This window comes from Halichoeres trimaculatus, unplaced genomic scaffold (genome assembly GCF_033239565.1).
Source record: "Halichoeres trimaculatus isolate MK-OKI-2021-1 unplaced genomic scaffold, fHalTri1.1 fHalTri1_scaffold_3, whole genome shotgun sequence".
Lineage (NCBI taxonomy): Eukaryota > Metazoa > Chordata > Actinopteri > Labriformes > Labridae > Halichoeres > Halichoeres trimaculatus.
Genome location: NW_027437181.1, coordinates 10,469,993 through 10,494,903, shown reverse-complemented (window position 1 = coordinate 10,494,903; position 24,911 = coordinate 10,469,993). Strand labels below are relative to the sequence as shown.

General features: G+C 40.1%; 2 protein-coding genes across 3 annotated transcripts; both read left to right on the top strand.

Moving 5' to 3' along the window:
• The first annotated feature begins 3,772 nt into the window (after positions 1–3,772).
• Positions 3,773–6,925, top strand: socs4 (suppressor of cytokine signaling 4). Its single transcript, XM_074666979.1, has 2 exons — positions 3,773–3,860; positions 4,698–6,925. The coding sequence occupies exon 2, from the start codon at positions 4,718–4,720 to the stop codon at positions 5,903–5,905; it is 1,188 nt and encodes a 395-aa protein (XP_074523080.1). The 5' UTR covers positions 3,773–3,860; positions 4,698–4,717; the 3' UTR covers positions 5,906–6,925.
• A 1,575-nt stretch (positions 6,926–8,500) lies between these two features.
• On the top strand, positions 8,501–23,424 carry wdhd1 (WD repeat and HMG-box DNA binding protein 1). Of its 2 annotated transcripts, none has more exons than XM_074666817.1 (26): positions 8,501–8,586; positions 8,865–8,950; positions 9,203–9,314; positions 9,686–9,837; positions 10,506–10,617; positions 10,698–10,748; positions 10,853–10,948; positions 11,038–11,130; positions 11,259–11,365; positions 12,767–12,908; positions 13,006–13,210; positions 13,394–13,581; positions 13,725–13,909; positions 13,987–14,228; positions 14,387–14,524; positions 14,614–14,770; positions 15,959–16,073; positions 16,261–16,392; positions 16,478–16,695; positions 16,779–16,921; positions 17,024–17,083; positions 17,184–17,215; positions 17,319–17,483; positions 17,601–17,752; positions 17,837–17,972; positions 23,016–23,424. In XM_074666817.1, exons 2-26 carry the CDS (start codon positions 8,874–8,876, stop codon positions 23,199–23,201), a joined length of 3,396 nt encoding a protein of 1,131 aa, XP_074522918.1. In that variant the 5' UTR covers positions 8,501–8,586; positions 8,865–8,873; the 3' UTR covers positions 23,202–23,424. The 2 variants fall into 2 exon arrangements, with proteins under 2 accessions (XP_074522918.1, XP_074522917.1); XM_074666816.1 differs by having other exon boundaries at positions 13,003–13,210.
• The last annotated feature ends 1,487 nt before the right edge of the window (positions 23,425–24,911 follow it).

Below are 24,911 nucleotides of genomic sequence, written 5' to 3'. Positions count from 1 at the left end.
CATTAACTAAAAATTGGACTCAACCCTGGAGAGAAACGTCACCCAATCATCAACAGTCCAATCCTTGTGATCTTTAGCAAAGAGTAACCAGGTCTTCCTCTGCCTCTCATTGATGAAAGGCTTCTTCCGTGCCCTGAGTGACTTCAGGCCAGCTTCAAAAATTTGGTTTCAAACTGTCCTCGCCAAAAAGTGATATTCCTCGACAGTGCCCACTCAGTTTTAAGGTCCCTGGAGATCTGACAATGTTTCCTGACACAGGAACGGATGAGTGCATGGTCATCTCATGAGGTAGAAAGACTCAACCAGCCATCCATTTGGTAGAACCATGTTCAGCTTTCTCTTTCATGGTGTAATGAACAGCTGTCTTGGAGATTTAAGTTTTTTGGCTACCTGTCTCTCACTCATGCTGATTTCCAGCAGCTCCAAGATGGCTGCATTTGTGGCGTCACATAATTCTTTTGTTATGGGCATTATGTGAGAGCTGACAACTTCTGAGATGTGCTACAACATGAATCTAAGCAGGAAACCAGTATTAGCCTTTTGCTGTGCAGTGCTGCCTATGACATGAGAAGGCCTCTTATATACGCTGGGAATAAAACAAAGCTTAAGCATGTCAAATAGGACATTCATTTTTTTTTTTTTTTATGTTCATCATATTCTTATGGTAACATACCTTTAGTGGTACCAGGCATTAGAATTTATATTAATGTATAAGTAGAGGTTTGTGGTTGTGTTTTGTGATACTCAATTCTCTACATGATACGACATGCACCCAAAGAAAGCTGTACGATATAAACCAAAACTACTGAAATGATCTGATTGCTTTGGAGATGCACTTGTATTTTTACATCCAACACTGAGCTCAAACAGTCTCCCACTGAAACTTTTACACAACCTTTTTGTAGTTTCACTGCTCCTGGCTGCATAAGTGTCAATGAAAGCTGTTATAGTCAATAGTTCATATAAAAAAATGGAGAGCAGAGTCTCCGCTCAATCAGAGCAGCATCAAATATTCATGAAAGCTCCTGTCCGCCGTGCTGCTCCTGGGATCGATGCTTCTGTAATGTGGACTGATACGAGCCCCCGGTTGAGTCCTGGCTTCAGCAGGTTAATGGGCCGACTGAATTTCAGCAGCTGCTGGAGGCACTTCCTGCAAAAGACTCTGCACCACACCCTACTGACACACTTTGGGGAGCTTGGAAGGTGTGTGAAGGTAAAGAGATGTTGTTATTTTGAAAAAGATAGAGGCCCTAGAATAAACCCAGACCCAAGCTGTGAAAGTAGCACACAACTGTGTTTGTGCAGCTGTTTGAACATGAAATGAAGTAGACTCATGAACTCTGTGAGACGATAAATGTATCATGAGTGGGTTGTTGCAGTTGAAATAGAAATGATTTTATTTGCTTCACTAAACTCTGACCTTGTTTTTTCTGTTTGGTTTTACTTCTTTTATTTCCAGAAGTTAGAAGTCAATAAATTATCTTTGGTTTATCATCCGGCCGGGCTGTGTGATAATGTGAAGAGCATTAAATATTCAGTTAAGAGGAAGTTGAGTGTCACTACATTATCTGAGATGTCAGGGATTTATTGATGACTTTCCTTTATCTGTTAGAGCTGATAGGACACACACGCACTCACAAACACACACAAAACCACTGGGAGTAATATTATTTGTCTGATAGATGTAGTCTATTTGTTTCATGAATTATTGATCATCTTCCAAAATGTCATCCAGAGTGAGTATCCAGGCTGGACGCTGTGAGCATGACATCACTTTGACAGATGAGTCCTTCAAAGGCACTTTCTGGAAGTTTAAACTGGGAAGCTCAAAGGTGGTTTAATCAATAAACAAAGCTTTTCAAACGCCTGGTTGTTTCCTCTTATGGCCCTGTAAGGTCTAAAGTGTTCAGTTCTTTCCAGATCTAAGATTCTTTAATCTGGAGTCTTTATTGAGCTTTCCAAAAGAAATTATTCATGCATGTTCATTACAGTGTTTTTCACCTCCACCAGGAGGTTATGATTTTGGGAAAGTTTTTCTGTTTGTCTGTGAACAACATAACTCAAAATGTAAATGATGGATCTTGATGAAATTTTCAGGAAATGTTAAAAATGGGACAAAGAAAAAGTGATTAAATTTTGGAGGTGATCCAAATCACAGACTGGATCCAGGATTTTCCAAAGGATTCTTTATCATTGTGAGATAGGGCCGTTTTCACCAAATGTGTATATAACTCCACCATAAATGGTCTGATTCCTTTGCAAAACAATAAAAGACAAGGTCATGATAATTTCTGACAGATGTAAAAGTAGGATCCAGATCCTGGCAATAATCTGGATACTACAATCCGGAATATGAAATATGTACTGGGTCATCATGATTTTCAAAACTGTCAGGTAACAAATTATGGTACAAACCTGCAACTAACAGCAAATTGTAGCAGACAGTCTGGTAGAAGGGAGTATAACATTAAAGTAGGACTAAAGTGTTGTGTGACAATCACAAAACGTTTGGCAGAGGTCTACTTTTCTAATTATTTAATTACTCTTAATTCATCTATTTTTTGTGTTTAGCAAATGAGTGGAAACAGTTTGGGTTTTCTGGCAAATCAAAGCTACACAAAACCCTTTTTCAACCCTTTAAAAGTACTTCATAGAGCTGACATCACCACCCAGAAATGTGACACGTATGAGTCATTAACTTTAGAAAAAAAAGGTCAAATCACACTTAGAAGAAATGGAATATAGTATTCATAAGTGTGTTTAAACTTACAAAGGTGCAAGTCAGTTTTAATGGAGGCATAAAAGATAGCAACACCACAAAGTGACCCCTCCCATTGGAGGAGTCGTCAGGGTATTGATTTTCAGACTGGGGGGTCATGACCCCTAAGTGAAGTAATGAGGTTTGAGAGAGGATATAGAAAGCTTGATTAAAACAGCACACCGGGGGTTAATTATGTCCAAATACGTAAATAGACAGTAAGGTAAATGTGAGGTTATAGAGCTACACCAAACATCTCAATCACCAAATCCCAGTAAGAAAATGTGACAAAGGTTTGTTAGTTTTCATTTCAACATTGCACTAACATTAAATCTAATATTCTTTAAACTGAATTATTGGCTAAAGATGTGTTTAACAGCTTGTTTTAGTGTTAACTGAGGAACGTGTAAATGTACAAGGAGAGGGGGAAAGAGTAGCTGGAAGTTTGAGAAAGTTTAAGAAGAGCTGCATCAAAGAATTATCTATGGAACGACTTCTGCCCCCTGTTGGATAATGTGTTCAATGCAAGTGTGAAAATAAATTTATCCATTGGGATTTAAGAAACCTGTCTGTAAATGAGTGCACACAACATTGTTGTTATCCTGAGGATCAATTTGTTTGTAGTTTGTAGTTTAGCATCCTCCAGACACAGACAGAATTAAACCAGTCAAAAGCCTCCTATGAAATGTGCTTTGCTTGAACTTAAGTTACGGCTCTTCAATGAAATTAAAACCTGCAGAAATAGAATTACCAGCAAAAATAATTCACTTTGTGAATGAAAGAGCACTCTCTGGCTGCTCTGGGTATCTCTGCCCTATTTTCTCTGTCAATGTAAGTGTAAAGGAGATGTAAGAGAGAGAAGAGGAAGTCTTGCAGCCATTAACCCGAGACTACCCTCCCCTCACCCTCTCCTCGATCAGCTCGACCCCGCTGCACCTCCTCATTCATTCCTGGTGGAGAGGAAACTGCTGCCCCCTTGGGGATTTGGCATCATAATTATAAAGGAGGCAGAGGAGTCTGCCGTCTGTTCAGGCTGGAGAGGCTGCAGGATGGTCACACACGTCCGCTGGAGTGGAGCAGAGTTTCTTAGTCTTTTATGAAGGTAAGATCATCTTTCTTAAATAACAACAGCGATTGCTGCTGCTGACAGTCTGTATTTTCCGGATTTGGTTAAAATTTGCCTTTAATCTGGAGAGAGTTTAATCAGAATTACAGCTTGCTCAATAAAACTGCAGTTTTTGAGCAAAGTATGAGAAGTCTGCTACTTTTATACATTTTGAAACCAATTTCTGTAGTTTTATGGAAACTGGTTTATTTAATCTGAAAGCTCTGTTTGATCTCTGCTCCTTATTCAATTCATTCTGTGGGACCCTGACAATTTTCTGTCAAATGATGAGCCAGCACTCGAGCACACAGAGATTAAAAAAAGTTCTTGAACATCCCCTTTTTTTTAATGAGTGGGCATAACCAATCAATTCAGTTTGGCATTTAATTCCTACAGACAAAAATAAAAACACAAATATAAACATTAATATATATATATATATATATATATATATATATATAAATATATATATATATATATATATATATATATATATATATATATATATATATATATATAATTTTTTTTTTTTTTTTTTGACTGTATGTAGATATGGATGACGCACCTCCTCCCACTATGAAGCCAAAACACTGCTGACATATACAGTATGTTGTACTGATGATCTGATCCGCAGGGTGGCAGAATAGATGGCATGCTTCTCCTGCCAACCCATATTAATATTTTGGTCTGTGTAGTCGTCATTGTAAAGTATTTGTAGCTTAGTAGGGTTATGGTGAGGTCATGTATTATTATTTTCATTCTTACTCGCTCTATTCGTAACACAGGGATTTTATCCTGCTATGATTCTGACTTCTGTTTTTGAATGTTTCACAGATCAGGAGCAGGAAGCAGCTATGTCAGAGAAGAAGCCAAGGAGTTCGGACACACGTCCCAAGTGTGGACTCCGCAGTTGGAGTGCTGACAGTTATGTGTGGCGAGGAAAGAAACGCTCCCGTAGTTCTCGTAACGGGTCAAGTCCTGGAAGTTTGGAGATGGAGGGGACAGAGGAACTGGGTGTACGTTCAGGATCCTGTACAAGGAGGCGCAGAGAAAGAAAATGCAGCTGCAGCGCTATAGGAGATGCCTTGACCTCTGGAGACATTGATGTAGTTTGTCGGAAGGCTTTGTCCCGCCGCTCTCTGAGGCAGAAGTTTCAGGATGCTGTGGGTCAGTGCTTGCCACTGCGCTCTCATCATCACCATCATCATCACCACCATCATTCAGCAGGCTCTTCAAGACCCTTTTCTGTGCTCTTCTGGTCCAAACGCAAGATTCATGTCTCTGAGCTCATGCAGGACAAATGTCCCTTTTCCCCCAAATCTGAACTGGCACGATGTTGGCACCTTATCAAAAACAACACAGCAAACTCAAACTCCCTAAAAGACATGGAGACACCCCTCAAACCTAATGTCTCAACATCCTCCTCTTCCCCACCACACACCCCCCTCTCCTGGGATGACATCTGCTGCTCGCCTGGGCCTGGAAGCACCAGCCTGGAGGACTGGGACCCATCTTGTCCTCGTGGGGGAGCAGAGGGCAGCTGTAGCCACACTGACTACATCCTCGTCCCAGATCTCCTGCAGATCAACAACAGCTCCTGCTACTGGGGTGTGTTGAACCGGTTTGAAGCTGAGGAGCTACTGGAGGGCAAACCAGAGGGGACATTTCTGCTTAGAGACTCTGCCCAGGATGAGTTCCTCTTCTCAGTCAGCTTCAGGCGCTACAGCCGCTCCCTGCATGCTCGGATTGAGCAGAATGACAAGCGCTTCAGTTTTGATGTTCGTGACCCATGCATGTATCGGGATCCAAGTGTGACTGGACTCTTGAGACACTACAGTGACCCGGCTACCTGCCTCTTCTTTGAGCCCCTCCTATCCAGGCCACTACCAAGGACCTTCCCTTTCACCCTCCAGCACATGTCCAGGGCTGTAATCTGTAGCTGCACCACCTACCAGGGCATAGACTGTCTGCCACTGCCCCCCCAGCTCAGGGACTTCCTCCGACAGTACCACATAAAGTGTGATGGAGCCTGTGCTGTATGACACTTTGAATATGGCTCCATATCAAGGAGGCCAGAGATGGGAATAACACGGCTGGTTCTCTTGGCAAAAGAGGCAAGAATGTGGCCAAAGACGTTCAAGAAGCCTCAGTGCTGCAGGTCTTAAAGTCTAAAGGATGTAAAAGTGGAGAGACTGAAACGATACCAAATGATACAATTCAATCAATACAATATAAACTGTACACTGAATTGTGCCTCCTCCCTGATCCGGATATCCAAATCTGAATCACTTTTCAAGCAGCCTCACTTCTGTAGATATTTAAAGGTGTAAAAGGACTCAAAATCAAAGTGGCTGATGATTCGATACGATACAATATGATACGATACGATCTGTGCTGCACCTTTAAGATAATATGTTTCAGAGAGCTTGAAAAGTTTAATGGATCTCTACGTGGCAGATTTTCCTTCTTTATTTCTTAATTTAAATCACTAAGACCTTAAATGTGAATCTCTTTTTCTGTGATATTTGAGAGATACAAAGCAGGAGCAATTTGCCTCTGAATTTAAGGCAATCAGGGTTCATAGTGTTGGCATGTGGGATCACTAAAGAAGGACTGCATCTTTCAGGATACTGATACTTCTTTTTCTGCTGTGTCATTTGGTGCAGAAAAGCTCTTTTCTAAATTGCCATAACACAGAAAACCCTTTTCCAACTTATCTTAAACTTCAAAACATATCTCAGAAGACTCTCTGGGTGCTCAAGCTTGAGTTTGGGTTATGAGTCTGGTGGGGCTCATCAGTAAAAGAAAATGGTAATACTAAAACAACAGAAGGCTTGACAACATCTTCACTGTATGCTTTTTTTCTTTTACAGCCTCTCAATACTTAATTCTTGGCTGCATTTTCCGTTTTGGCCACAGGATGGCAGCACTTCTACATAGATCGAGCATTCAAGGGAGCCTTTTCTCACATCTTCAACTGTTTATATTCCAACAAATTAATCTGAAAGCTCCTCTGTGACCTGTGCCTGATCAGCTTTGAGGAGGTTGGGTCATTATTTTTAAAGTTATTGAATCACTCTGGTACCCTCACTGAAAATGTTGTATTTACATTTCACTGACACACAAACCAATAAATCCCATTTACTCTGCCTCTGTTGCCAGACTCCTTCTTTCTTCTCTCTGCTCTCATTTAATGGTGCTCATGTTTATCCACGCCTGTTGGTGCAGCAGCTCAGAGTTGGACAGGGTAATGGTATGGAAAATGCTGCTTTAGAAGTACGGCTCTGAAAACAATTCACCTCGCTCTCTGCAAAGGACACGTCTAAATGCCAGCGCTCCAGCAGAGCAGGTGGAAAGATAAGGACATGAAAAACACTTTTTCCCCACACAAAGCTCACTCGATTGATTTACTCATCTCTCATTCAGTCTCTGTGTGAATAAATATGCCCTGAAGTGGTGCGTGACATCTCCATCGTGCTGCAGGGAGATTTTCCAAACAGGGATATAGGGCTGGTAGTAACCATCACACCATAAAACAAATTACAAAAACAATCACGTGAGCTCTCCATTTATCAAGAACTTAATCAATTTATTAAAAAAACAACAACATTGATCTACTGTATTATGAACTAGATAATAAATATATTGATTGGACTGAAGCTAAGTCTGTCCTCATGTGTGATCTCTATTGTGGTCAGCATGTCAAAGTTCACTCAATGGACGGAGTCTGGAGCCACATCCATTGATTGTCCTGCACCACATACATGAAATATTAATGTTGTCTCAAATTATCCTGTAATAGGGCATCATTTTCAGATCCTCAGAGCTGATATAATGCAACATTGCATTCATAATACATCTGATATCCAGGTTTGTGGGATAAAATGTTTCACTCTAAGGTTTTCAGTTCACCCTGATCTACTTCATACAGTCTCATACAGCCTTAAACACATAGACTCATGGTCTACTGTACACGCTCTGCAGTGTTTCAGTGATGGGGTATTGAGACAACCAGCTGTCAAGCAACAGAACACTTCCTGTTGCACTAATCAAATTCTCCCCTGGGATGCTGTTCAACCAGCCGGGTGAGGAGTGAGACAATGCTGGTTTTTCTTTGACAGTGGAAACATCAGAATATTGTGCATTAATCCTTGATAAAATTCATTATTCAAGATGAAATATTCCAAGAACAGGTTTGAGGACAGCAGTGTGACCTCCTAAACTTTGTCTTATCGTTAAGCAGTAAAAAAAAAAAAAAAGAAAAAGAAAAGAAAAAAGAAAAAAAGAAAGCAAAGTGTAAATACTTCACAAATAGATAACAAAGCTGATAAAAAAAACAAAAGCATTTGATCTCGATTAATATTGTTCAGCTCTTATTTTATTTTTATTAAATATCGCATGTTTATATGAAAATATGTATGCCTGTGTTAATGTGTGTATTTATTTATTTTTTTATATTGTCTTATTTGATTTTTTAAATAAACTTTTATATAAATTTTAGTTATGATTTAGTTTATAACCATTTATGGGTGCCTATCTGTGTTGAAAACCTTTTTCTTATTATTTTATTCTATTATTTTCAATACTCGGTCATATGGGCGGAGTTTTGGCTGATGCGTCATGACGTAGCAGGCGGGAGTTATGACGCTGCGTTTCCTTGTTTTCAACGCAGCGCGGGAGATTTAGGAGAAAAGAAGAGGAGCGGGTCTGAGGAGAAAACCGGGTAAGTTTCAACTTTTAAAAAGATATTGACTCCTAATTATGACTCAACAAAGTTTTTCGTTTACTGAGGGCTAAAAAGCTGCGATTATATCAAATATCAACAACGATAAGTTTGAAATAGCGTGGTAGCTCTTAAAAAGGGTCAGTATGGTAGCACAAGTGTACAGCCAACCTGTGGCATACACACTGACAGGACGTAGGAAATGTTTTTTAAGACAAAGGATTGGCTCTTTTTTGATAATAGTTTCGTGTTAAACATGTTTTTTGTCTCTTTGTCAGTCTGTTAAAATGCCGTGTGAGAGGAAGCAGCTTCGTTACGGTCACTCAGAGGGACACACCGAGGTCTGCTTCGATGACTCTGGAAAGTAAGTCAAACAAAAGTGCACAGAAAGTCTCTCTGTGTCAGTATCCACAGTGAGGTTTATTTCTTTTCTAGTGAAGTCAGTCTGTGTCTGTGCCTTTGAAAATAATAAGTGAATGGTTTAGTCTTGGTTTGCTGATTTAAAAGGAAAATGAACACACTCAAACGGTTATAAATGATGTGAGAAATGTCTGATTGCTTTTGTTCTTCTTGGTAATATCTCTCAACCCTGACAGTGATAAAAACTCTTTCTCAGGTACATTGTCACCTGTGGGAATGATGGAGATGTCCGGATCTGGGAGGGTCTGGATGATGATGATCCAAAGTTCATCACTGTTGGGGAGAAAGCTTACTCCCTAGCACTCAAGGTTTGTTATATGGTGTTTCCTGTCAGATCTAGGTTGCTTTTTTAAGATATTATATGTAATTTTTTTGAATTTGAAAGTGTTAATTGGACCATTTAAAAGAAAGGACACGGTAAAACAATAACAACCTATTATGACCATTTTAAATAAATAAATTCATGAATTATACATTTTAATCCAAAGGAACTGTTGCCTTTAAATATCTGTTTTTCAATTCATACCTACGTAAATGCCTATAACTATTAAATCTGTAGTTTTTACACCTAACACATATACACATATACAAAAATTCATATTGTACATACACCCACGTTTATGTGCCGGATGTTATGAATAAAAGAAGCTGGGACTGATGTGTGATTTTTCCTCCACAGAATGGGAAGCTGGTGACAGCAAGCTCCAACAAAGCGGTGCAGATCCACACGTTTCCTGATGGTGATCCAGATGGCATCCTGACCCGGTTCACTACCAATGCCACGCACGTGACTTTTAACAGGAGCGGTACCAAAGTTGCAGCAGGATCTAGGTACAAGATTTTAGCTGCATAACTGTAAATTTATTTTACAGTCAGAATTAAAATGCGTACACACTTTTCACTTTATCCATGAATGGGAGAAATTTCCCTGTTTTAATTATAAATGACTGCCATTAAACCACAGTCTAAGAATATAATGTTCTGCTGACTATGGTTACCTGTGCAGAAGCTGTTGTGTGTTAATCATCTACTGTGATAACGTTCAGATATGTCTTTCTTTAAAGTCACCTGAATGATGTTTCCACCTCACAGACTCGGTTTCTGATCAGCCTTATTTGAAGATAAGCGTCTGTTTCCTGCCTGAATTGATTTGCTCTAAACCAGTTTATCACAGCAATGAAAGCACAGAGCATGGAGTCGTATTGATGCTGCTATTTTCACTCAGTTAATAAGTGCTTTGATATTGATTGTGAGAACTCGGGTACCTGAGGCTGTTTGGAAACATTCAGTATCTGCATCCGGTGGAAATCAGAAATATTTACTGATTGATTGGATGGTTTGCGCATATGTTGTCTCACAGCTGATGTGGCTTTCACTGCATCCTGCACTTGACAGTTTTGCATAATTTCATTTATTTTATTTCCCTGAAGAATAGTTGTATCTTGACAAATTAAAAAAATCTGCAGAAAATAATGAGACATGCTGCATTTCCCCCTCAGTGACTTCATGGTGAAGGTGGTGGAGGTGTCGGACAGCAGCAAACAGAAAACACTCAGAGGCCATGAAGCACCAGTCTTGAGTGTGACCTTTGATCCAAAGGATGAATTCTTGGTGGGTAAAAAGAATGTGTTTACAATAGGACCCAAACTGTTCTGATTGTAAAACATTTAATCTTGTTCTTCTATGGTCAGGCGTCAGCGAGCTGTGACGGCTCTGTGGTTGTGTGGAATATTGAGGAACAGGTAAAAACATCTCGACTCAATCTCTTTTTATCTGATTTGGTCCTTTTTGCACTTTCACTCCAGGTTGGGTGTCAGTTTGATGCTGATGTTCTTGTTTCTTCCAGACTCAGCTGATCAGCTGGCCTCTTCTGCAGAAGACAAATGACGTCAGTAACGCCAAGTCTCTGTGTCGGCTGGCCTGGCAGCCTGGGACTGGGAAGGTCAGTGTAGAGCCTGATTCCTGTTCTTCTTTATATTTGTGTTCATCCTCTTCTCGGTATAATGTGTTCCTGTGTCTGTGTCCTCTCAGTTTTTAGCGGTTCCTGTGGAGATGAAGGTGCAGCTGTATGAGCGAGGCACCTGGGATCATGTGAGCACTCTGACTGATGATCTGCTGACTCAGGTGAGCTCCAGCTTTACTATAGTCGCCTTTTATTAATGTCAACTTCATCCTCTTTAACTTAAACATTGTTTTCACACCAACAATCTAATCACTATAAAGTCTAAAGATGCCTCCTGTTTTCTCTGCAGCCCATCAACGTGGTGTCCTGGTCTCCGTGTGGGACGTTCCTGGCAGCAGGTGGTGTCGGAGGTTCGCTGACCGTGTGGGACGTGAACAGCAAGCTTTGTGTTGAGAGGTGAGATGATTGGACCAGAGATAAAAAAAAATGAATGTACATTTAATGTCTTTACATGTTTATCCTCTTTTATGGAAAATAAAGGTAAAAGTTTGATCATTTGGGATCTCAAATGTAAATTATGGGTTGTAATGTTGCATTATCAGGACAGCAGAATCCATCACACTGCAATAACTAAACTAAATAACTAAGTAACCGTTTAGGAAAAACGTCTCATCAGACTTAATAAGATACGACGGAGGATTAGGGCCACGTTAAAGGAACAAAAGTAAATTTACAAGATTAATCTCACAGATTTACAAGAATGAAGTCATAAATTTGCAAGCGTAAAGTCGCAAGTCTCCGAGATTAAAATCATAAATTTATGAGAATACATTTTTTATTTTAGTCTATAGCCTGGCTATCAGAAAAGCAGCAGCTGCCTGTTCAAAAACGAGAACCTTGGGGCATCTTGTGAAGTTATACTTCAGTGTAGGTTTTACAAATAAGGAATTATTTCATCTTTTGGCACATCAGTATAGCTCTGTGATGAGTATAAGGACCCTGGAAAGATGGCAAAGAAACTTGGGCTTTGGTAAAACCTCCGTTAAAGTTAGAAAGACATGAACAGATGCATCTTTCCCAGATCAATGACTCGTCAGTGGAACATTACTTTTAATAAATCCACACCTCTCTAAATCACAGCAAGGTAGTCTGAGAGCTACGAACGCATTTTCTGTCCTCAAGCAGAGCCAGCTTGTTCTGTGAATGAAACGTCTGCAAATTGCAACACTGATAAATATGACACAGAAATATTAAATAGCCCGGAGGAGGGAACATCATCAAAATCATTTTCACTCATATGATCTCACGTTATTCATTCTACATTTCTAAGGTCTTCTTATAGCCTATAGCGGTACACTAAGATAACAACTTTAAACTTTATTGTTTGAAGTTTATGAGATTAATCTCATAAATATGGCCCTAATCCTTCATTGTGTTATGGATCACATTTACCTGACAAGTCCAGATGAATGTATCGTTTAAGGTATTAAAAAACAAAACTGAGGGCTGAATCTCTTAAAAAAATCTCCCACTGGGGTCAGAACAACATACTTGTTCAGTTTCTTGTATGAAGATTTTTTTCTTATTTCAAGAAACTTGAAAAACAACTTTTTTTTTTACCTCATTGGTAGAATTTTGTTTTACTCTTGTCAAAAAAATCCAGGCTTTTTTTTTGTCATTCAGTCTTGAAAGAAGACAGTGCAGCTCATAAAGTCTAATGATGCGTTTTTACTTCAAAAAACATAAACTCTCTCTTGGATTTTAGTTTTGAATGTAATAGAAATAGTCTGTGAGTTGTTTGGAGAAGAGGAAGATGATGATGACCAGAGAAGTGAAAGTTGTTTTTTTTCGCTGCAGGCAGAAACACGAGAAAGGTTTCACGGTGTGTGGTTTGGCCTGGCATCCATCAGGGACTCAAATCGTCTTCACAGACACAGAGGGCTGCCTGAGCCTGCTGGAGGGACTCAACACCTCTACCTCTAACCCTGAACCCACACAGGTGACGCTCAGCTTCTGCTTTAAACTCACCTGCTGATGATTTCAATCCCAGATTATAACCTTCCAAATTAACTGAACCGTCTCCTCCTTTTCAGCAGGCAGCAGCCAAAAAGGCAGCGAAGGAGTACGACGACCTTTTTGATGATGATGACGACAGACTCATGGATGAAGGGCTGAGCGAGACGAACTCACCTGTAAAGAAGCCTGTCACTGGGGACGATGATGACGATGATGATGACCTGATGCCTTCAACCGGGCGAGTCAGGAACAGAGGGGCGATCCTGGACGATGAGAACTCGCTGGGTGAGTGATGAAGGAGTTCAGGATACAGAGCAATACAGGGGCGATACAGAGCAGTAGGAAATGAACAGAATAAACTTCTGAATTTTTTTTTTTTATTTGTTACTCTGGAAACTGATGAGTGAGTTTCAGTCCGAGCAGAAACAGAGGATAAGACTTCTTAAATCTTTACGTCCTCTCATCCAGACACAGGATCACTGAGGCTCGGTCTGGATAAATTTGGGGAGGATGATGATGATGCTGGTAGCGCTGTGGTGCCTCCAGCTGCCCCATCAGTGCCTTTGAGGCCGGTATATGAAGGACCCATGCCGACGCCCCCCCAGAAGGCCTTTCAGCCGGGCTCCACCCCTGCACACCTCACACACCGCTTCATGGTACAAACCCAGGACATCACAATAAAACAAAAAAGATAAATCTTTTTCCTGTTGAACCATAAACTGACTCTGTGATTTAAAATAAGGAGGTAAAATTTAAGATTTCGAGTCTAAAATGTCCTAAAACTTCATCTCTGCCTCAGATGTGGAACTCTGTGGGAATCATACGAGGCTACAACGACGAGCAGGACAACGCCATCGATGTGGAGTTTCACGACTCAGCTGTTCACCACGCCATGCACCTCACAAACTCCCTTGGTCACACTATGGCTGATATTTCCCAGGAGGCCGTGCTGCTGGCCAGTCCCAGCACAGATGAGCTTGCCAGGTACACCTCTTAAAATCTTCCTCATTCAAACTTTTACTTTTTCAGCAAACACTTAAACCCTCTGATCCTCTGTTCAGTAAGCTCCAGTGCCTCCACTTCTCGTCCTGGGACACCAACAAGGAGTGGATGGTGGACCTGCCGCAGGGCGAGGATGCTCGGGCGCTGTGCCTGGGTCAGGGTTGGGCTGCGGTCGCCACCAGCACGCTGATGCTGCGGCTCTTCTCCATCGGAGGAGTGCAGAAAGAAATCTTCAGCCTGCCGGGACCTATAGTCTGCATGAGCGGACACGGAGAGCAGCTGCTGGTCGTCTACCACAGAGGTGAGGGACGTAAATAAAGTTTTCATCAAACTTCTTTCCTCATTTTGTGTTCAAACTACTTCCTAGCTTTGTGATCTAGCAAAGCAGATCATGCCTAAGTTTTGATGAAGTGTCTTCAGGGCCTCATGTCAGTGTTATGCCTCCTTTTTCATCCCCAGCGACAGGATTTGATGGCGACCAGGCTCTTGGTGTTCAGCTTCTCCAGTTTGGTCGAAGGAGAAAACAGCTGATCCACGGAGAAAACCTCCCTCTGTCTCAGAGATCCTTCCTGCTCTGGCTCGGATTCACTGCTGAGGGTCAGTCCGTCTCTTTGCACGTTTTGTTTCTTTGACTCTGAGGCGTCAGTTTCTGTTTCTTTAATTTGAGGACTATGTTGTCGGTTCAGGCACCCCGTGTTATGTGGACTCAGAGGGAGTCGTCCGGATGTTGAACCGCTCTCTTGGGAACACATGGACGCCGGTCTGTAACACCAGAGAGACATGCAGAAGCAAATCTGATCACTACTGGGTGGTGGGAGTCCACGAGAATCCTCAACAGCTCAGGTAAACTTCATCTTTGACCATGAGCTGCAAGTTCACTTTGTGTAACCTCCTCTTTTTACTACAAAACATAACTTGTTAGAGGGCTAATCGTTGAAACTTAGGGTTAAAGAATTTGCCTTTTATATATTTTCCGTAAAAAAATTGAAGGTGACATTATGACTCAGTTTGCAGCGAGGAAAACTAGCCTGTATTTAAAGAATAGCTCACACTATTTATGCTAATTTTCAGCAGTTGAACAAACACTATTTTTACAGTAAAATCAGAATCAACTAATGAAAAAAGTTTCCCAGCTGTATTTTTTTTTTTCCAAATCCAACTGAAATTACCATGAATCTGTGGAGGACAAAGTTTCTTCAGACAAGATGAGGCAGGTTTATTTATAAAGCACATTTCAGCATCAAGGCCATTCAAAGTGCTTCACTCAAGACAAAAAAAAACCTCCAGAGGTAAAAAAAAAACAAAAAAAAAACCCTAATTGGGAAAAAAAACTTGGAAGAGAAAAAATAAAATGGAAAAATCGAGGATTCTAATAAAATGAAATTGATTTTAAAAGATGAGCATAACAGTTTTAGTGCAGAGTTGTGGGATGAAGCATATTTTGAGCATCTCATGAAACAATCTGATTAAAGGTAGCTGTTAAAAAAACATGTTATGTAGAAAACAAGTGTTAAAACAAGAAAGAAATGATATCAAAGTGGAAGAATCTTCTAGACCAGGGGTCTGCAACCTTCAGTACCAAAGGAGCCACTTTGCCTCAGTTTACGTGGATTAGAGTCAGTCCAGAGCCACAAAATCTACTTTATCTTCACAATATAGACAATATTGTGTATAAAGGTTGATACATTGTTAGAATTAATTGAATATTTATCTTAAATTAAGTTTTTTTCATCTAGAAAACTGTACAACTAAATTAATACTTGAACTAAAAAAATACATTTTATTCAGCGTCAGTGTCGTCAGCCGCTGTGAACCACTTGTTTTTCCATCTCTTTAAGATCTTCACATCCTTCTCATTTCTGAACATAATAAACTTAATCTTGACTGAATGTTTGATTCTACAAAAACAAAACAACCAGTGTGATTTTTTTAATTTCCTGAGCCTTAATTTTTCCTTTTTGTGATGATGTTTTATACTAAAGATTAAGACGTGTTCTCTCAGTAACCTTCACTCTCTTCTCGTCCCATCAGGTGTATCCCATGTAAGGGCTCCAGGTTCCCTCCGACTCTCCCCAGACCGGCTGTCGCCATCCTGCCCTTCAAGCTGCCGCTGTGTCAGACCAGCACGGAGAAAGGGCAGATGGAGGTAAGGCAGTCAAACTCAAAGAGGGCTGGGTTTATTTTCTTTTTGTTACACTGATAGAGTAATGATTTCTTAACAAGTGTTAACAACTGTAGTTAACAGAGAAAAGTCTTGGCTGATTGAGGACAGTTTGGGGTAAAATGGAAAAACACAGTTTTCACTAAATAATTTCCTCCTCTGTCTCCTCCAGGAACAGTTCCTGCGCTCAGTGCTCTTCCACAACCACTACAGCTTCCTGTCCTCCAGCGGCTACGAGATCGATGAGGACGGACAGAGTCGGTCCCAGAAGGAGCAGCAGGAGCTGCTGATGAAGATGTTTGCTGTGAGTATTAAAACTTCACACACTCTCACCATCAGACTGCAGGTGGAGGAACGTTCACTGAATCAGAGTTCATGTTTCTCTCCAGCTGTCCTGTAAGCTGGAGAGAGAGTTTCGCTGCGTGGAGCTGGCAGAGATGATGACCCAAAACGTTGTGACCCTCGCCATCCGGTACGCGTCCAGGTCCAGACGTATGAATCTCGCTCAACGGCTGAGTGAGATCGCTCTGGAGAAGGCGAACCAAGTCCTGGAAGAAGAGCTGGAGGAGCAGGAGCAGGAGCCGCACTACTCCAGACAAACATCAAGGTAACAACAAATAATTTCTTACTCTGCTTATTGAAGCTGCTGTGTTCTGGTAGCAGAGACTCAATGAGTGTATTTTTTCACAGGTATGAACAAAGTGAGTCCACAGGAGGACGGTACAGCAGGAGACCTACTCAGGAGGAGGATGAAGAGGAGCAGGAAGAGGAGCTCAGGGAGGAGGAGGACGCACAGGAGATGGATACTGAAGAGTTGACAGAAACCAGAAAACGTCAGTCCCTCTTCTGTTTCCTGTTTCAGTTCTCAGTAAGATTAGATTTCTGCTAACAGGTCTGATGTGTGTGTGTGTGTGTGTGTGTGTGTGGCTTTGAAGGTGTGAATCCATTCGCTAAAGAAGCAGGATCACCTGTGAAACCTCCGTCTCTGACACCAAGTGAGTTAACCATCATGATTTGCATAATTGGTGAGAGGCGTAGTTGTTATGTTCTTAACTCAGTTGAGCAACTCATTCTTTTATCTGTTTTTTTTGGCAGTTAACAAAGTAGGACGTGCAAATCCTTTCAAGGTAAGAACTTAGACTTTTTTTCACTGTTTGGTTTTTAAAAAAAATGAAAAGAAGAAGAACAAAGATTTAAAGAGTGATTCATGTTTGGATGGTCTACATGCAGGTACAAGGATCAGGGAAACCCTCATTTGCACCCGGGCAGCCGCGAGTCTCTAATATCCTCGACAACATGACGGCCAGCAGGAAGTCCGCTTCACTCAGCGGATCAGCAGGGAAACCAGGCAAAGGCCCCGTCCTAAAACCACTGGCCCCCAGAGCCAAACCAAAGGTGCTGTCGTCTCTTCAGTCTGAACATTTTACACAGCATCCCTTTGTCTTAAACCATAAATACACTCAACAAACCTTTATTTAACCCTGCAGATAACATTCATTCTATTCTCTCCAGACTCAGTCCAATTTGCTGCAGATGACCAGCAAAAAAACAGCCAGTAAGAAACCTCTGGAGAGTCCAGAGCCCCCTGCAGAGGAGCAGAAACAAGCAGAAGCCCCGCCTCCAGCCCCACCTGCAGACAAGTCAGAAAACACAGAAAATCAAAGGTAAGAGTTCAAAATGTTCCACCCGTGCTCTAAAACCACTAAAATGTGGATTATGAGTTGACTCATGGTCTTTCATCTTTCTAGGCCAAAGACTGGCTTTCAGCTCTGGTTGGAGGAGAACAGAAAGAGCATCATCGCTGACCAGCCGGATCTGGATGAAACAGACGTCATCAAAGAGGCGATGGGACGCTTCAGGACGCTGACGGCGGAGGAGAGACTGGTACGGCACACTGTAGGAGGGAGGGGTGATGTCTTCATCTTGGCAAAAGTTTCCTCTTTAGAGTGAGCAGGAAACTAGAAAGAACTAAAAAGAGAGTTTTGTTGAGATTTAACTCCAGCTTGGCTCCTGATGAGTAGACTGACCAATGAAACCATCAATTAGAGTCTGTAGGATAGCAGTGATTACCAGCTGCAGATCCATGAACCTCTTTGTCTCTTTAGTCTGAAGACTCTCCACACACAGCGTCTACACTCATTTCTTTTAAACCCTAACGCTTTCAAACTGTTTGATTTTATATTTTTTGACACAGGGCAGGGTCTGTGGTGGTGATGTGATCATGTTTTCATGAGTCATGAGCTGACCCATCAGAGGCTGGGAATGGAAGCCAGAGATGAGCCAAAACAAAAATGTTCAACGCTGTTATATTGTTGATTAAACCTTCTTTAATCACAGATTAATTTGACTAAAATACCAAATAACATCCCACAAATCTAAGTCAATAAAGAGGCAGAGTGCTCTGATATTTCAGTGCTTTAGATCTCCACTCTAATGAATAAAAATGAGACAGTGCGATCCAACTTTTGAACCAAGCAGTCGGTAGAGAACTTGAATAAAGAAAGATATCATTCATTTTTAAAACTTAATAAAAAATTCCCCTGTAATGCAGCAGAACCAACCTGCACCCTTTTTTCTGTTTTTTTTTCTTTCGTTTTTTTAAAAATTATTATTATTATTTTTTTTATTTATTATCCAGGAGAGAAAAACCCTTCTGATCAGCAGTTTAGCTGCTGCAGGTCTGATGCATCAACATGTTTTTCTGACGTAGAAATTAAACTTTAATATAAATGGACAGGTGCTTTCTAAATATAAATACTTAAAATTATGTTTTTAATTTGCTTGAAAGCAGGAGTATAGAACTTGATTTGTGTCAAAAAGAATCAAACAAAAAAATTAAATTGCAAAAAATATATTCAAATTTGAATTATAATCTAACTCAAGCAAAAATGTATTAATTGCAATCAAGATATTCATGTAATTATGTAAATGATTAGACTTTTTAGAGAAAGGTGTATAATGCACAACTATTATGAGCGTAACTCAGCAAATTTTTACCTGATTTTCACACGGATAAGTTTGTTAAGATGGGCAGACAAAACATGAGACACAATATTTATGTGGTCATGCATATATACTTATATATATTTATACTATGTACTACTTAATTGTAGTAAAATTAATAATAACGATGGCAACATCAGCCACAATGAAAATGAAATGAAATTAAACTGTAGTACGGATTCTTATAAAAACAAAGATTAAAAAAAAATAGATAATAAGTAGAACAACAGTAATAATGATTTGTTTTAAAAGGGAGAAAAGTCATTTAACACTAGCAGCTGTAGTATAATGATAGTAACTGTAAATGTAAATTTTTCATAGTAAATAAAACAAAGAAAAAAGTATAAAAAAAGAGTAATAAAAATACACACAGGGAAGAGTATTAACAAGCAGAGGAGGAACAACAACATCATTGTATATAATGTCTATGGCCGCACAGAACAACATCCAGGTAAGGGGTGTCACCCAAAAAATATCCAGCCAATGAGAACGCGTTCCACACAAAGCCCACCCACTCAAGAGGTTTGTGTCAAAAATCACTATCAAAAAATCAGGCCGCGCAAACGAGAAAGCTGACATTGAGAACAAAAGTCTGATCACTGAGAATAAAAGGCAAAACTGTAAACAACATGACAGGAGAAGTTAAAGTCTAATTATTTACATAATTACACAAATATATTGATTGCAACTAATACATTTTTTGCTTGAGTTAGATTATAACTCTCAAATTTGTATATTTTTTTTTTTGCAATTTAATTTTTTTGTTTGATTCTTTTTGACACAAATCTAATTCCATAGAGGAGCTGCTCTCTGTTTCTTCACTGTAAATTTCACAGCAGTGCCCCCTCTCACACTTCATATCTCCTGAGCTGTGTTCAGTCAATGGCTTCATAATGAGGCCTGCTGTGTCAGTAATAACAGACCTCATCCTTTCATCCACCTGACGGCTAATAGACATCAATCCGTGTGCCTGTATAGTAACCAGGTCCTGACCCTGCATTCATCAAGACCCTCAGCAGAAAGCACAATGACACTCCACTGAAACAAAAGAGGAAGTGGATGTGGGAGTGGAGGGGGGAGACGCCTGTTGCCTGGGAACCCAGTGGAGTGTGTTTTTATCAGCGAGGGCACAAAGCATTGATCTCATGATAATACTGTGAGGGACAGAGAGCTGGTCAGTCTGCAGGAGGGAACGGTTCATGGTGCACATTTCTTTTAAGAGACTTCAAAGGATAATATCAGTGATTTGAAGTTAAAACAGCTTTTTCACTTTTTATTGCTGGGCTTTTATTCAGGTGACAGGACGGTGGATGGAACAGGAAACAGGCAGAGAGTGGGGAGTGAAATGCAGGAAAGGGGCCGCAGGTTGGACACATGATTTGACCACCAGGCTTTCCTGGGGCTCCTATAACACTTAATTAGACCTGAAGCACTTTGAAAATATTGAAATCCTCTGCCACCCTGATTTCACTTTTTTTTTTTAATCTTTTCTTGATTTTTGTAAAAAGTGTGTCCAAGGAAAAAAACACTTGAAAAAAAATCAAAATGCAGCATGATGTATTAAACACGGCTAAAAATGGGATCACAATCTACAGGTAAACAACTTCTTTCACAGATTGTAGCTACTATTAGCAGCAGCCTTCAGTCCTCTTAGCAGGTTAATGCCCATTAACTAGGCTAGTTATGCATCACTCAGTGGAATGTAACTTGGGAATTAATCATTGTTTTCTGTACCCCAAAGGTCAAGCCCCCATTTGGTATCTGTTCTTGTTTACATCTGGGTAACAAAAGGGTTACAGTAACTAATGAGTCCCCATTATCTGGAGCTACAGGCCGAGCTAGTAGAATAGGATAGAAGACAAAATACTATATTTATTCCTGAGGGGAAATTCAGGGGTCACAGCAGCAATCAAGAAAACAAAATTGAGAAAGTGTATAAAAAGTGCAAAAAGGTCCGTAAGAAAATAGATGCTGACAGCTTGTCCATCATTCCCCAGTTCAGCCAGTCTCCACCTCCACAGGGTCCAGGACTGAGCCTCCTCATCAGTCTGTTCAGTCTCTGTCTCCTGTATCCTGTCTGCTCACAGCAGGTGAAGTTCCTCCAATTATAGCGCTGGTGTCTGGTGTTAACTCTGTTAGCCATGTCTGTGAATAGCATGATTCTACTCTGCCCTCTGGTATTCCCTCTGTTGCTGGGTTAGCACAGCTAGCTCGTCCATCTTATTGGAGATAGATCTTACGTTCCCAATAATGATGGATGGAAGGACAGGTCGATGTTGTCTCTTCTTTGCTTTCACCTCAGTACCAGCACATTGTCCTCACCTTCTTCTCCTCACCTTGTGGGAAGACATCAGGCCATGCACTAGTTAGCATTGACATGCTACAGACTGCTAATGGCTGATTTCACATGTAAACAATGCAGCCATGGCTACATGTAGGATCTCCAGTCAAACACAGGAGCAAAAATAGTAAAAATATTACTCAAGACAAAACTAGTTTGGTGTCCATGACCAACAAATGAACCATACAAAGTAAAGACCCACTCCAAATGCAAAAATGACGAAAAAGAGATGAAAAAATTACAATAATTAGACAAATAAGAGAGGGATGCCACAACAGGACGGCGCTTAACACCTTGTAGTGGGTAAAAAGTAAAAATACTGTTGAAGTTTATTTTCTTTACATTAACCTCTTGAATCAAATGAAAAACATCAAACTGAAAAACAAAGTTAAAGAGGGGTTATTCTGCTTTCTCATTTTTTAAACACAGATATACAGTGAATACAGTAAATAGCACAAGGTTTTCATGAGACGTACTGAAATTGGGTCAGCACATAAGTTTTCCAAACTGAGTAATGGCAATTGAGAAGTGGGCCTCAAACACCAAGGTCTACCCATTGCTTTGCTTTCTGCAGACCTCCAGAGGGCTGGCCAATCAGAGGGAAGGGGGTTCGTGAAACAGGGAGGCTTAAAGTGACAGCAGCTAAAATTAAGCATTTAGAAAAGAGGTTGAAACAAGGGTTTTCTGAAACAGTGGGAGAAAATATGGATTGTTTTCAGCTAAAAATTATGAATAATTTAAAAGCAGAATACCTCCTCTTTAAGGTGTTATCGGCTAGAGTCTAAAATCAGTCCAAGCAGCTTACTCTGGTCTGTTTAAAAAATGTTGTAGTCCTCTACAGATATCAAGCATCGTTACTTCAGATCTTTTATTAAGGAGCAAAAAATACTACAGGTGACACTGAAGTCAAAGGTGCATTCTGGTTTATTTCTTCACTGTAGTTTTCTAAAAGCAGTCAGGTTTTTTATTTTTTAGCTGTGTAAATGTTTAAATGAAAGCAGGACAATGATCCAGTATCCTCGTTAACGTCTGAGGGCTGTGTGTGTGACATGGAGTGAGTTCTTCTTAATTTCATTATTTTGTCCAAATACAATCAAATTACGCTTGAATGGTGAGATGTCAAAGCTTGTTGTGTCAACCAGCTCTGCTCTGGTGGTGCCTCTGTGCGTTTGAATTTTAACGGGGTTAATGGCGGCGCTTGTATGACCACTGGAGGTGAAAAGTGTGTGTTTGTAAATGTGTGTGTGTCCTGTGATGCTGCCAGTCCACTCCATCAGCAGGCTGTGATGATTCATCCCAGCTCCATTACGTCCAGGAAAGCGCTTCCTTTTGTCTCGACTGGAGGGAGGAAAAAAAAACAAAAGCATGAGGAGGAAAAGAGGCCAAAGAGACGCAGCCTGTCAATAGTGATTATACATGACAGGATGCAATTTCAAAGTGTACGCCTGAGCGTCCGTGTGTTTAGTCATCAGCATGTAGGTGTCTGCTGCCTGGATGGAAACAGAGACACAATACCATTCTGTCCGATTCTCTCTCAGTAATTAACGCGTGCTTTTCATGTCCTTTTATTTTCCCCCCTTCAGTCATGGACGGAAAGAGCAAAAGGCCAAAGTGGAGAAGCTGCAGATCCGAAGAAGAGGAAAAGAGCAGAGGGAGGAGAAGTGGAAGGAGGAGGAGGGGAAAATGAAAATGGACAAGCAGAAGCGAAGAAGAAGAAATCGTTGGATCCTTCGTCAAAGCTTTCGGCGTTTGCTTTTAACAAAAACTAAAGGGTTTTACATGTTTGGTATTTGTTGCTAATGTGGACATTGATGTGTTAAATGAGAATCATTCATCAATTTGGGCACTTCATCAGAACATAAAGGTTTATAAGAATCCCTCATGGGTCATGAAAAATGGTGTATTTTTTTTTTTTGTCCTGCTTGTTTTTATGTATCTTCTCATTAATTCTTTAAATATGTTTTAACAATTCAATAAATGTACTTTTCTGTTAACGGCTTTGCCTTTGATTTTTTTCTTCTTTCATTTGGCATCAAATTTAAAATTGTTGATTACAAATCAAATATATAAAACCAACGTGCTTTCATTTTTCTTGTCTGGGAATCAGGTGAAAAACCAAAGCTCACATCTGGGTTTTCAGCTTCTTAATTTGTCCTGCCTTTACCCTACAAGCTCAGATGTTAAAAGTTAAAAAATAAATTACTAGCCACTCAACTCTTAAAAGATTTGCAGACTCCCTCACCTGAGTAGATTACTAATTCCTTGACCTCTAACTTCTGTTGTTGAGGAGGGTCACATTTTGGCCAGTTCCTTGTGATTGCCTTCTTACACAGGACTTTAAAGAGGTGTCATCCCTTTGATATCCAATGTGTACAATCTGTGGGTCCTTAAGTATTTATAAATCTCATCAAAAATCCAGAAACTGCCCTAAAATGTTTCAACTTTCAAACCTAACCAGGGAAAATGCAAGGGACCTGCATTCACCTGTCCACAGCCTCCAGCATGTCTGTTGTTTACCTGACTACAGGTGTAGATTGTGAGGTGTCATAAAGAAGCCTGGTGTGTTTAACGTGGTTTAATATCATGTCACTCTTGTCTTGCTTGGTGAGAGGGTTTACACTAAAAAAGTTAATGGTGAAATAAGTGAAAACTTTATTTCTAAAATATAGTATATGACCCTTCCTGTTTGATCAACTTCTGTCTTGTCAAGTCAAGTCAAAGTTTATTTATAGAGCACATTTAAAAACAACCTTGGTTGACCAAAGTGCTTTACAGGGGTACAAAACAATCTCTCATACACTTTATATTAAGGAGCCAAACATTAAATATGCATAAAAACAGAAATAAAATAAAATAAGAATAAAAACAATAAAAGTAGAGTAAAAGATAGGAAAGGGTCTCCCCCGAGTGGAGAGCCTTGTCTGAGGTACTGCCAGGAGCAACTGGTTTCATGACCTAAGCGCCCTGGTAGTCATATGAGGCTTTAAAAGTTCAGTTAAATAAGGTGGAGCCGGACCATTCAAGCACTTAAAAACAATCAATAAAACTTTAAAATGAACTCAAAAATCATCATCAAATCTTGCGATGATTATGTCTTTCTTAAATATACCAGATCTCAATGTAAATTCATTTTTGCAATGCTTCTATAACTTCTTTAAAATTCCTCAGTAATTTTTAACCTCTTTAATATAACATTATTCCAACTTTTTATGCTTTCTGAATGTTTTTAATGGGTTGTTCAGACTTTTTTTAATATCATTTGATCAGTCTGTTTGAATGACTCCTAAATATTTTAATGCTTTTAAAATGTCTCCTTTCAACATGTTTTTTTCTATTATTTGAAATTATTGTGTAAGGCACCTACACTTTGTGGTGTTGCTGAAATATGCTGTCGACTATATCAACATATTTTCACATTATGACTTCAAAAGTCAGGATTTACAAAAGACCTCTGTGAAAATGTGGAATGACATGTCAAA

Excerpts from the sequence above, each read along its gene's own strand:
- wdhd1 (XM_074666816.1), top strand. The coding sequence starts at position 8,874 with ATGCCGTGTGAGAGGAAGCAGCTTCGTTACGGTCACTCAGAGGGACAC. Across the intron at positions 10,749-10,852 it reads TGTGGAATATTGAGGAACAG|ACTCAGCTGATCAGCTGGCC; the intron begins GTAAAAACATCT and ends TGTTTCTTCCAG. Across the intron at positions 17,216-17,318 it reads GACGTGCAAATCCTTTCAAG|GTACAAGGATCAGGGAAACC; the intron begins GTAAGAACTTAG and ends GTCTACATGCAG.
- socs4 (XM_074666979.1), top strand. The coding sequence starts at position 4,718 with ATGTCAGAGAAGAAGCCAAGGAGTTCGGACACACGTCCCAAGTGTGGA.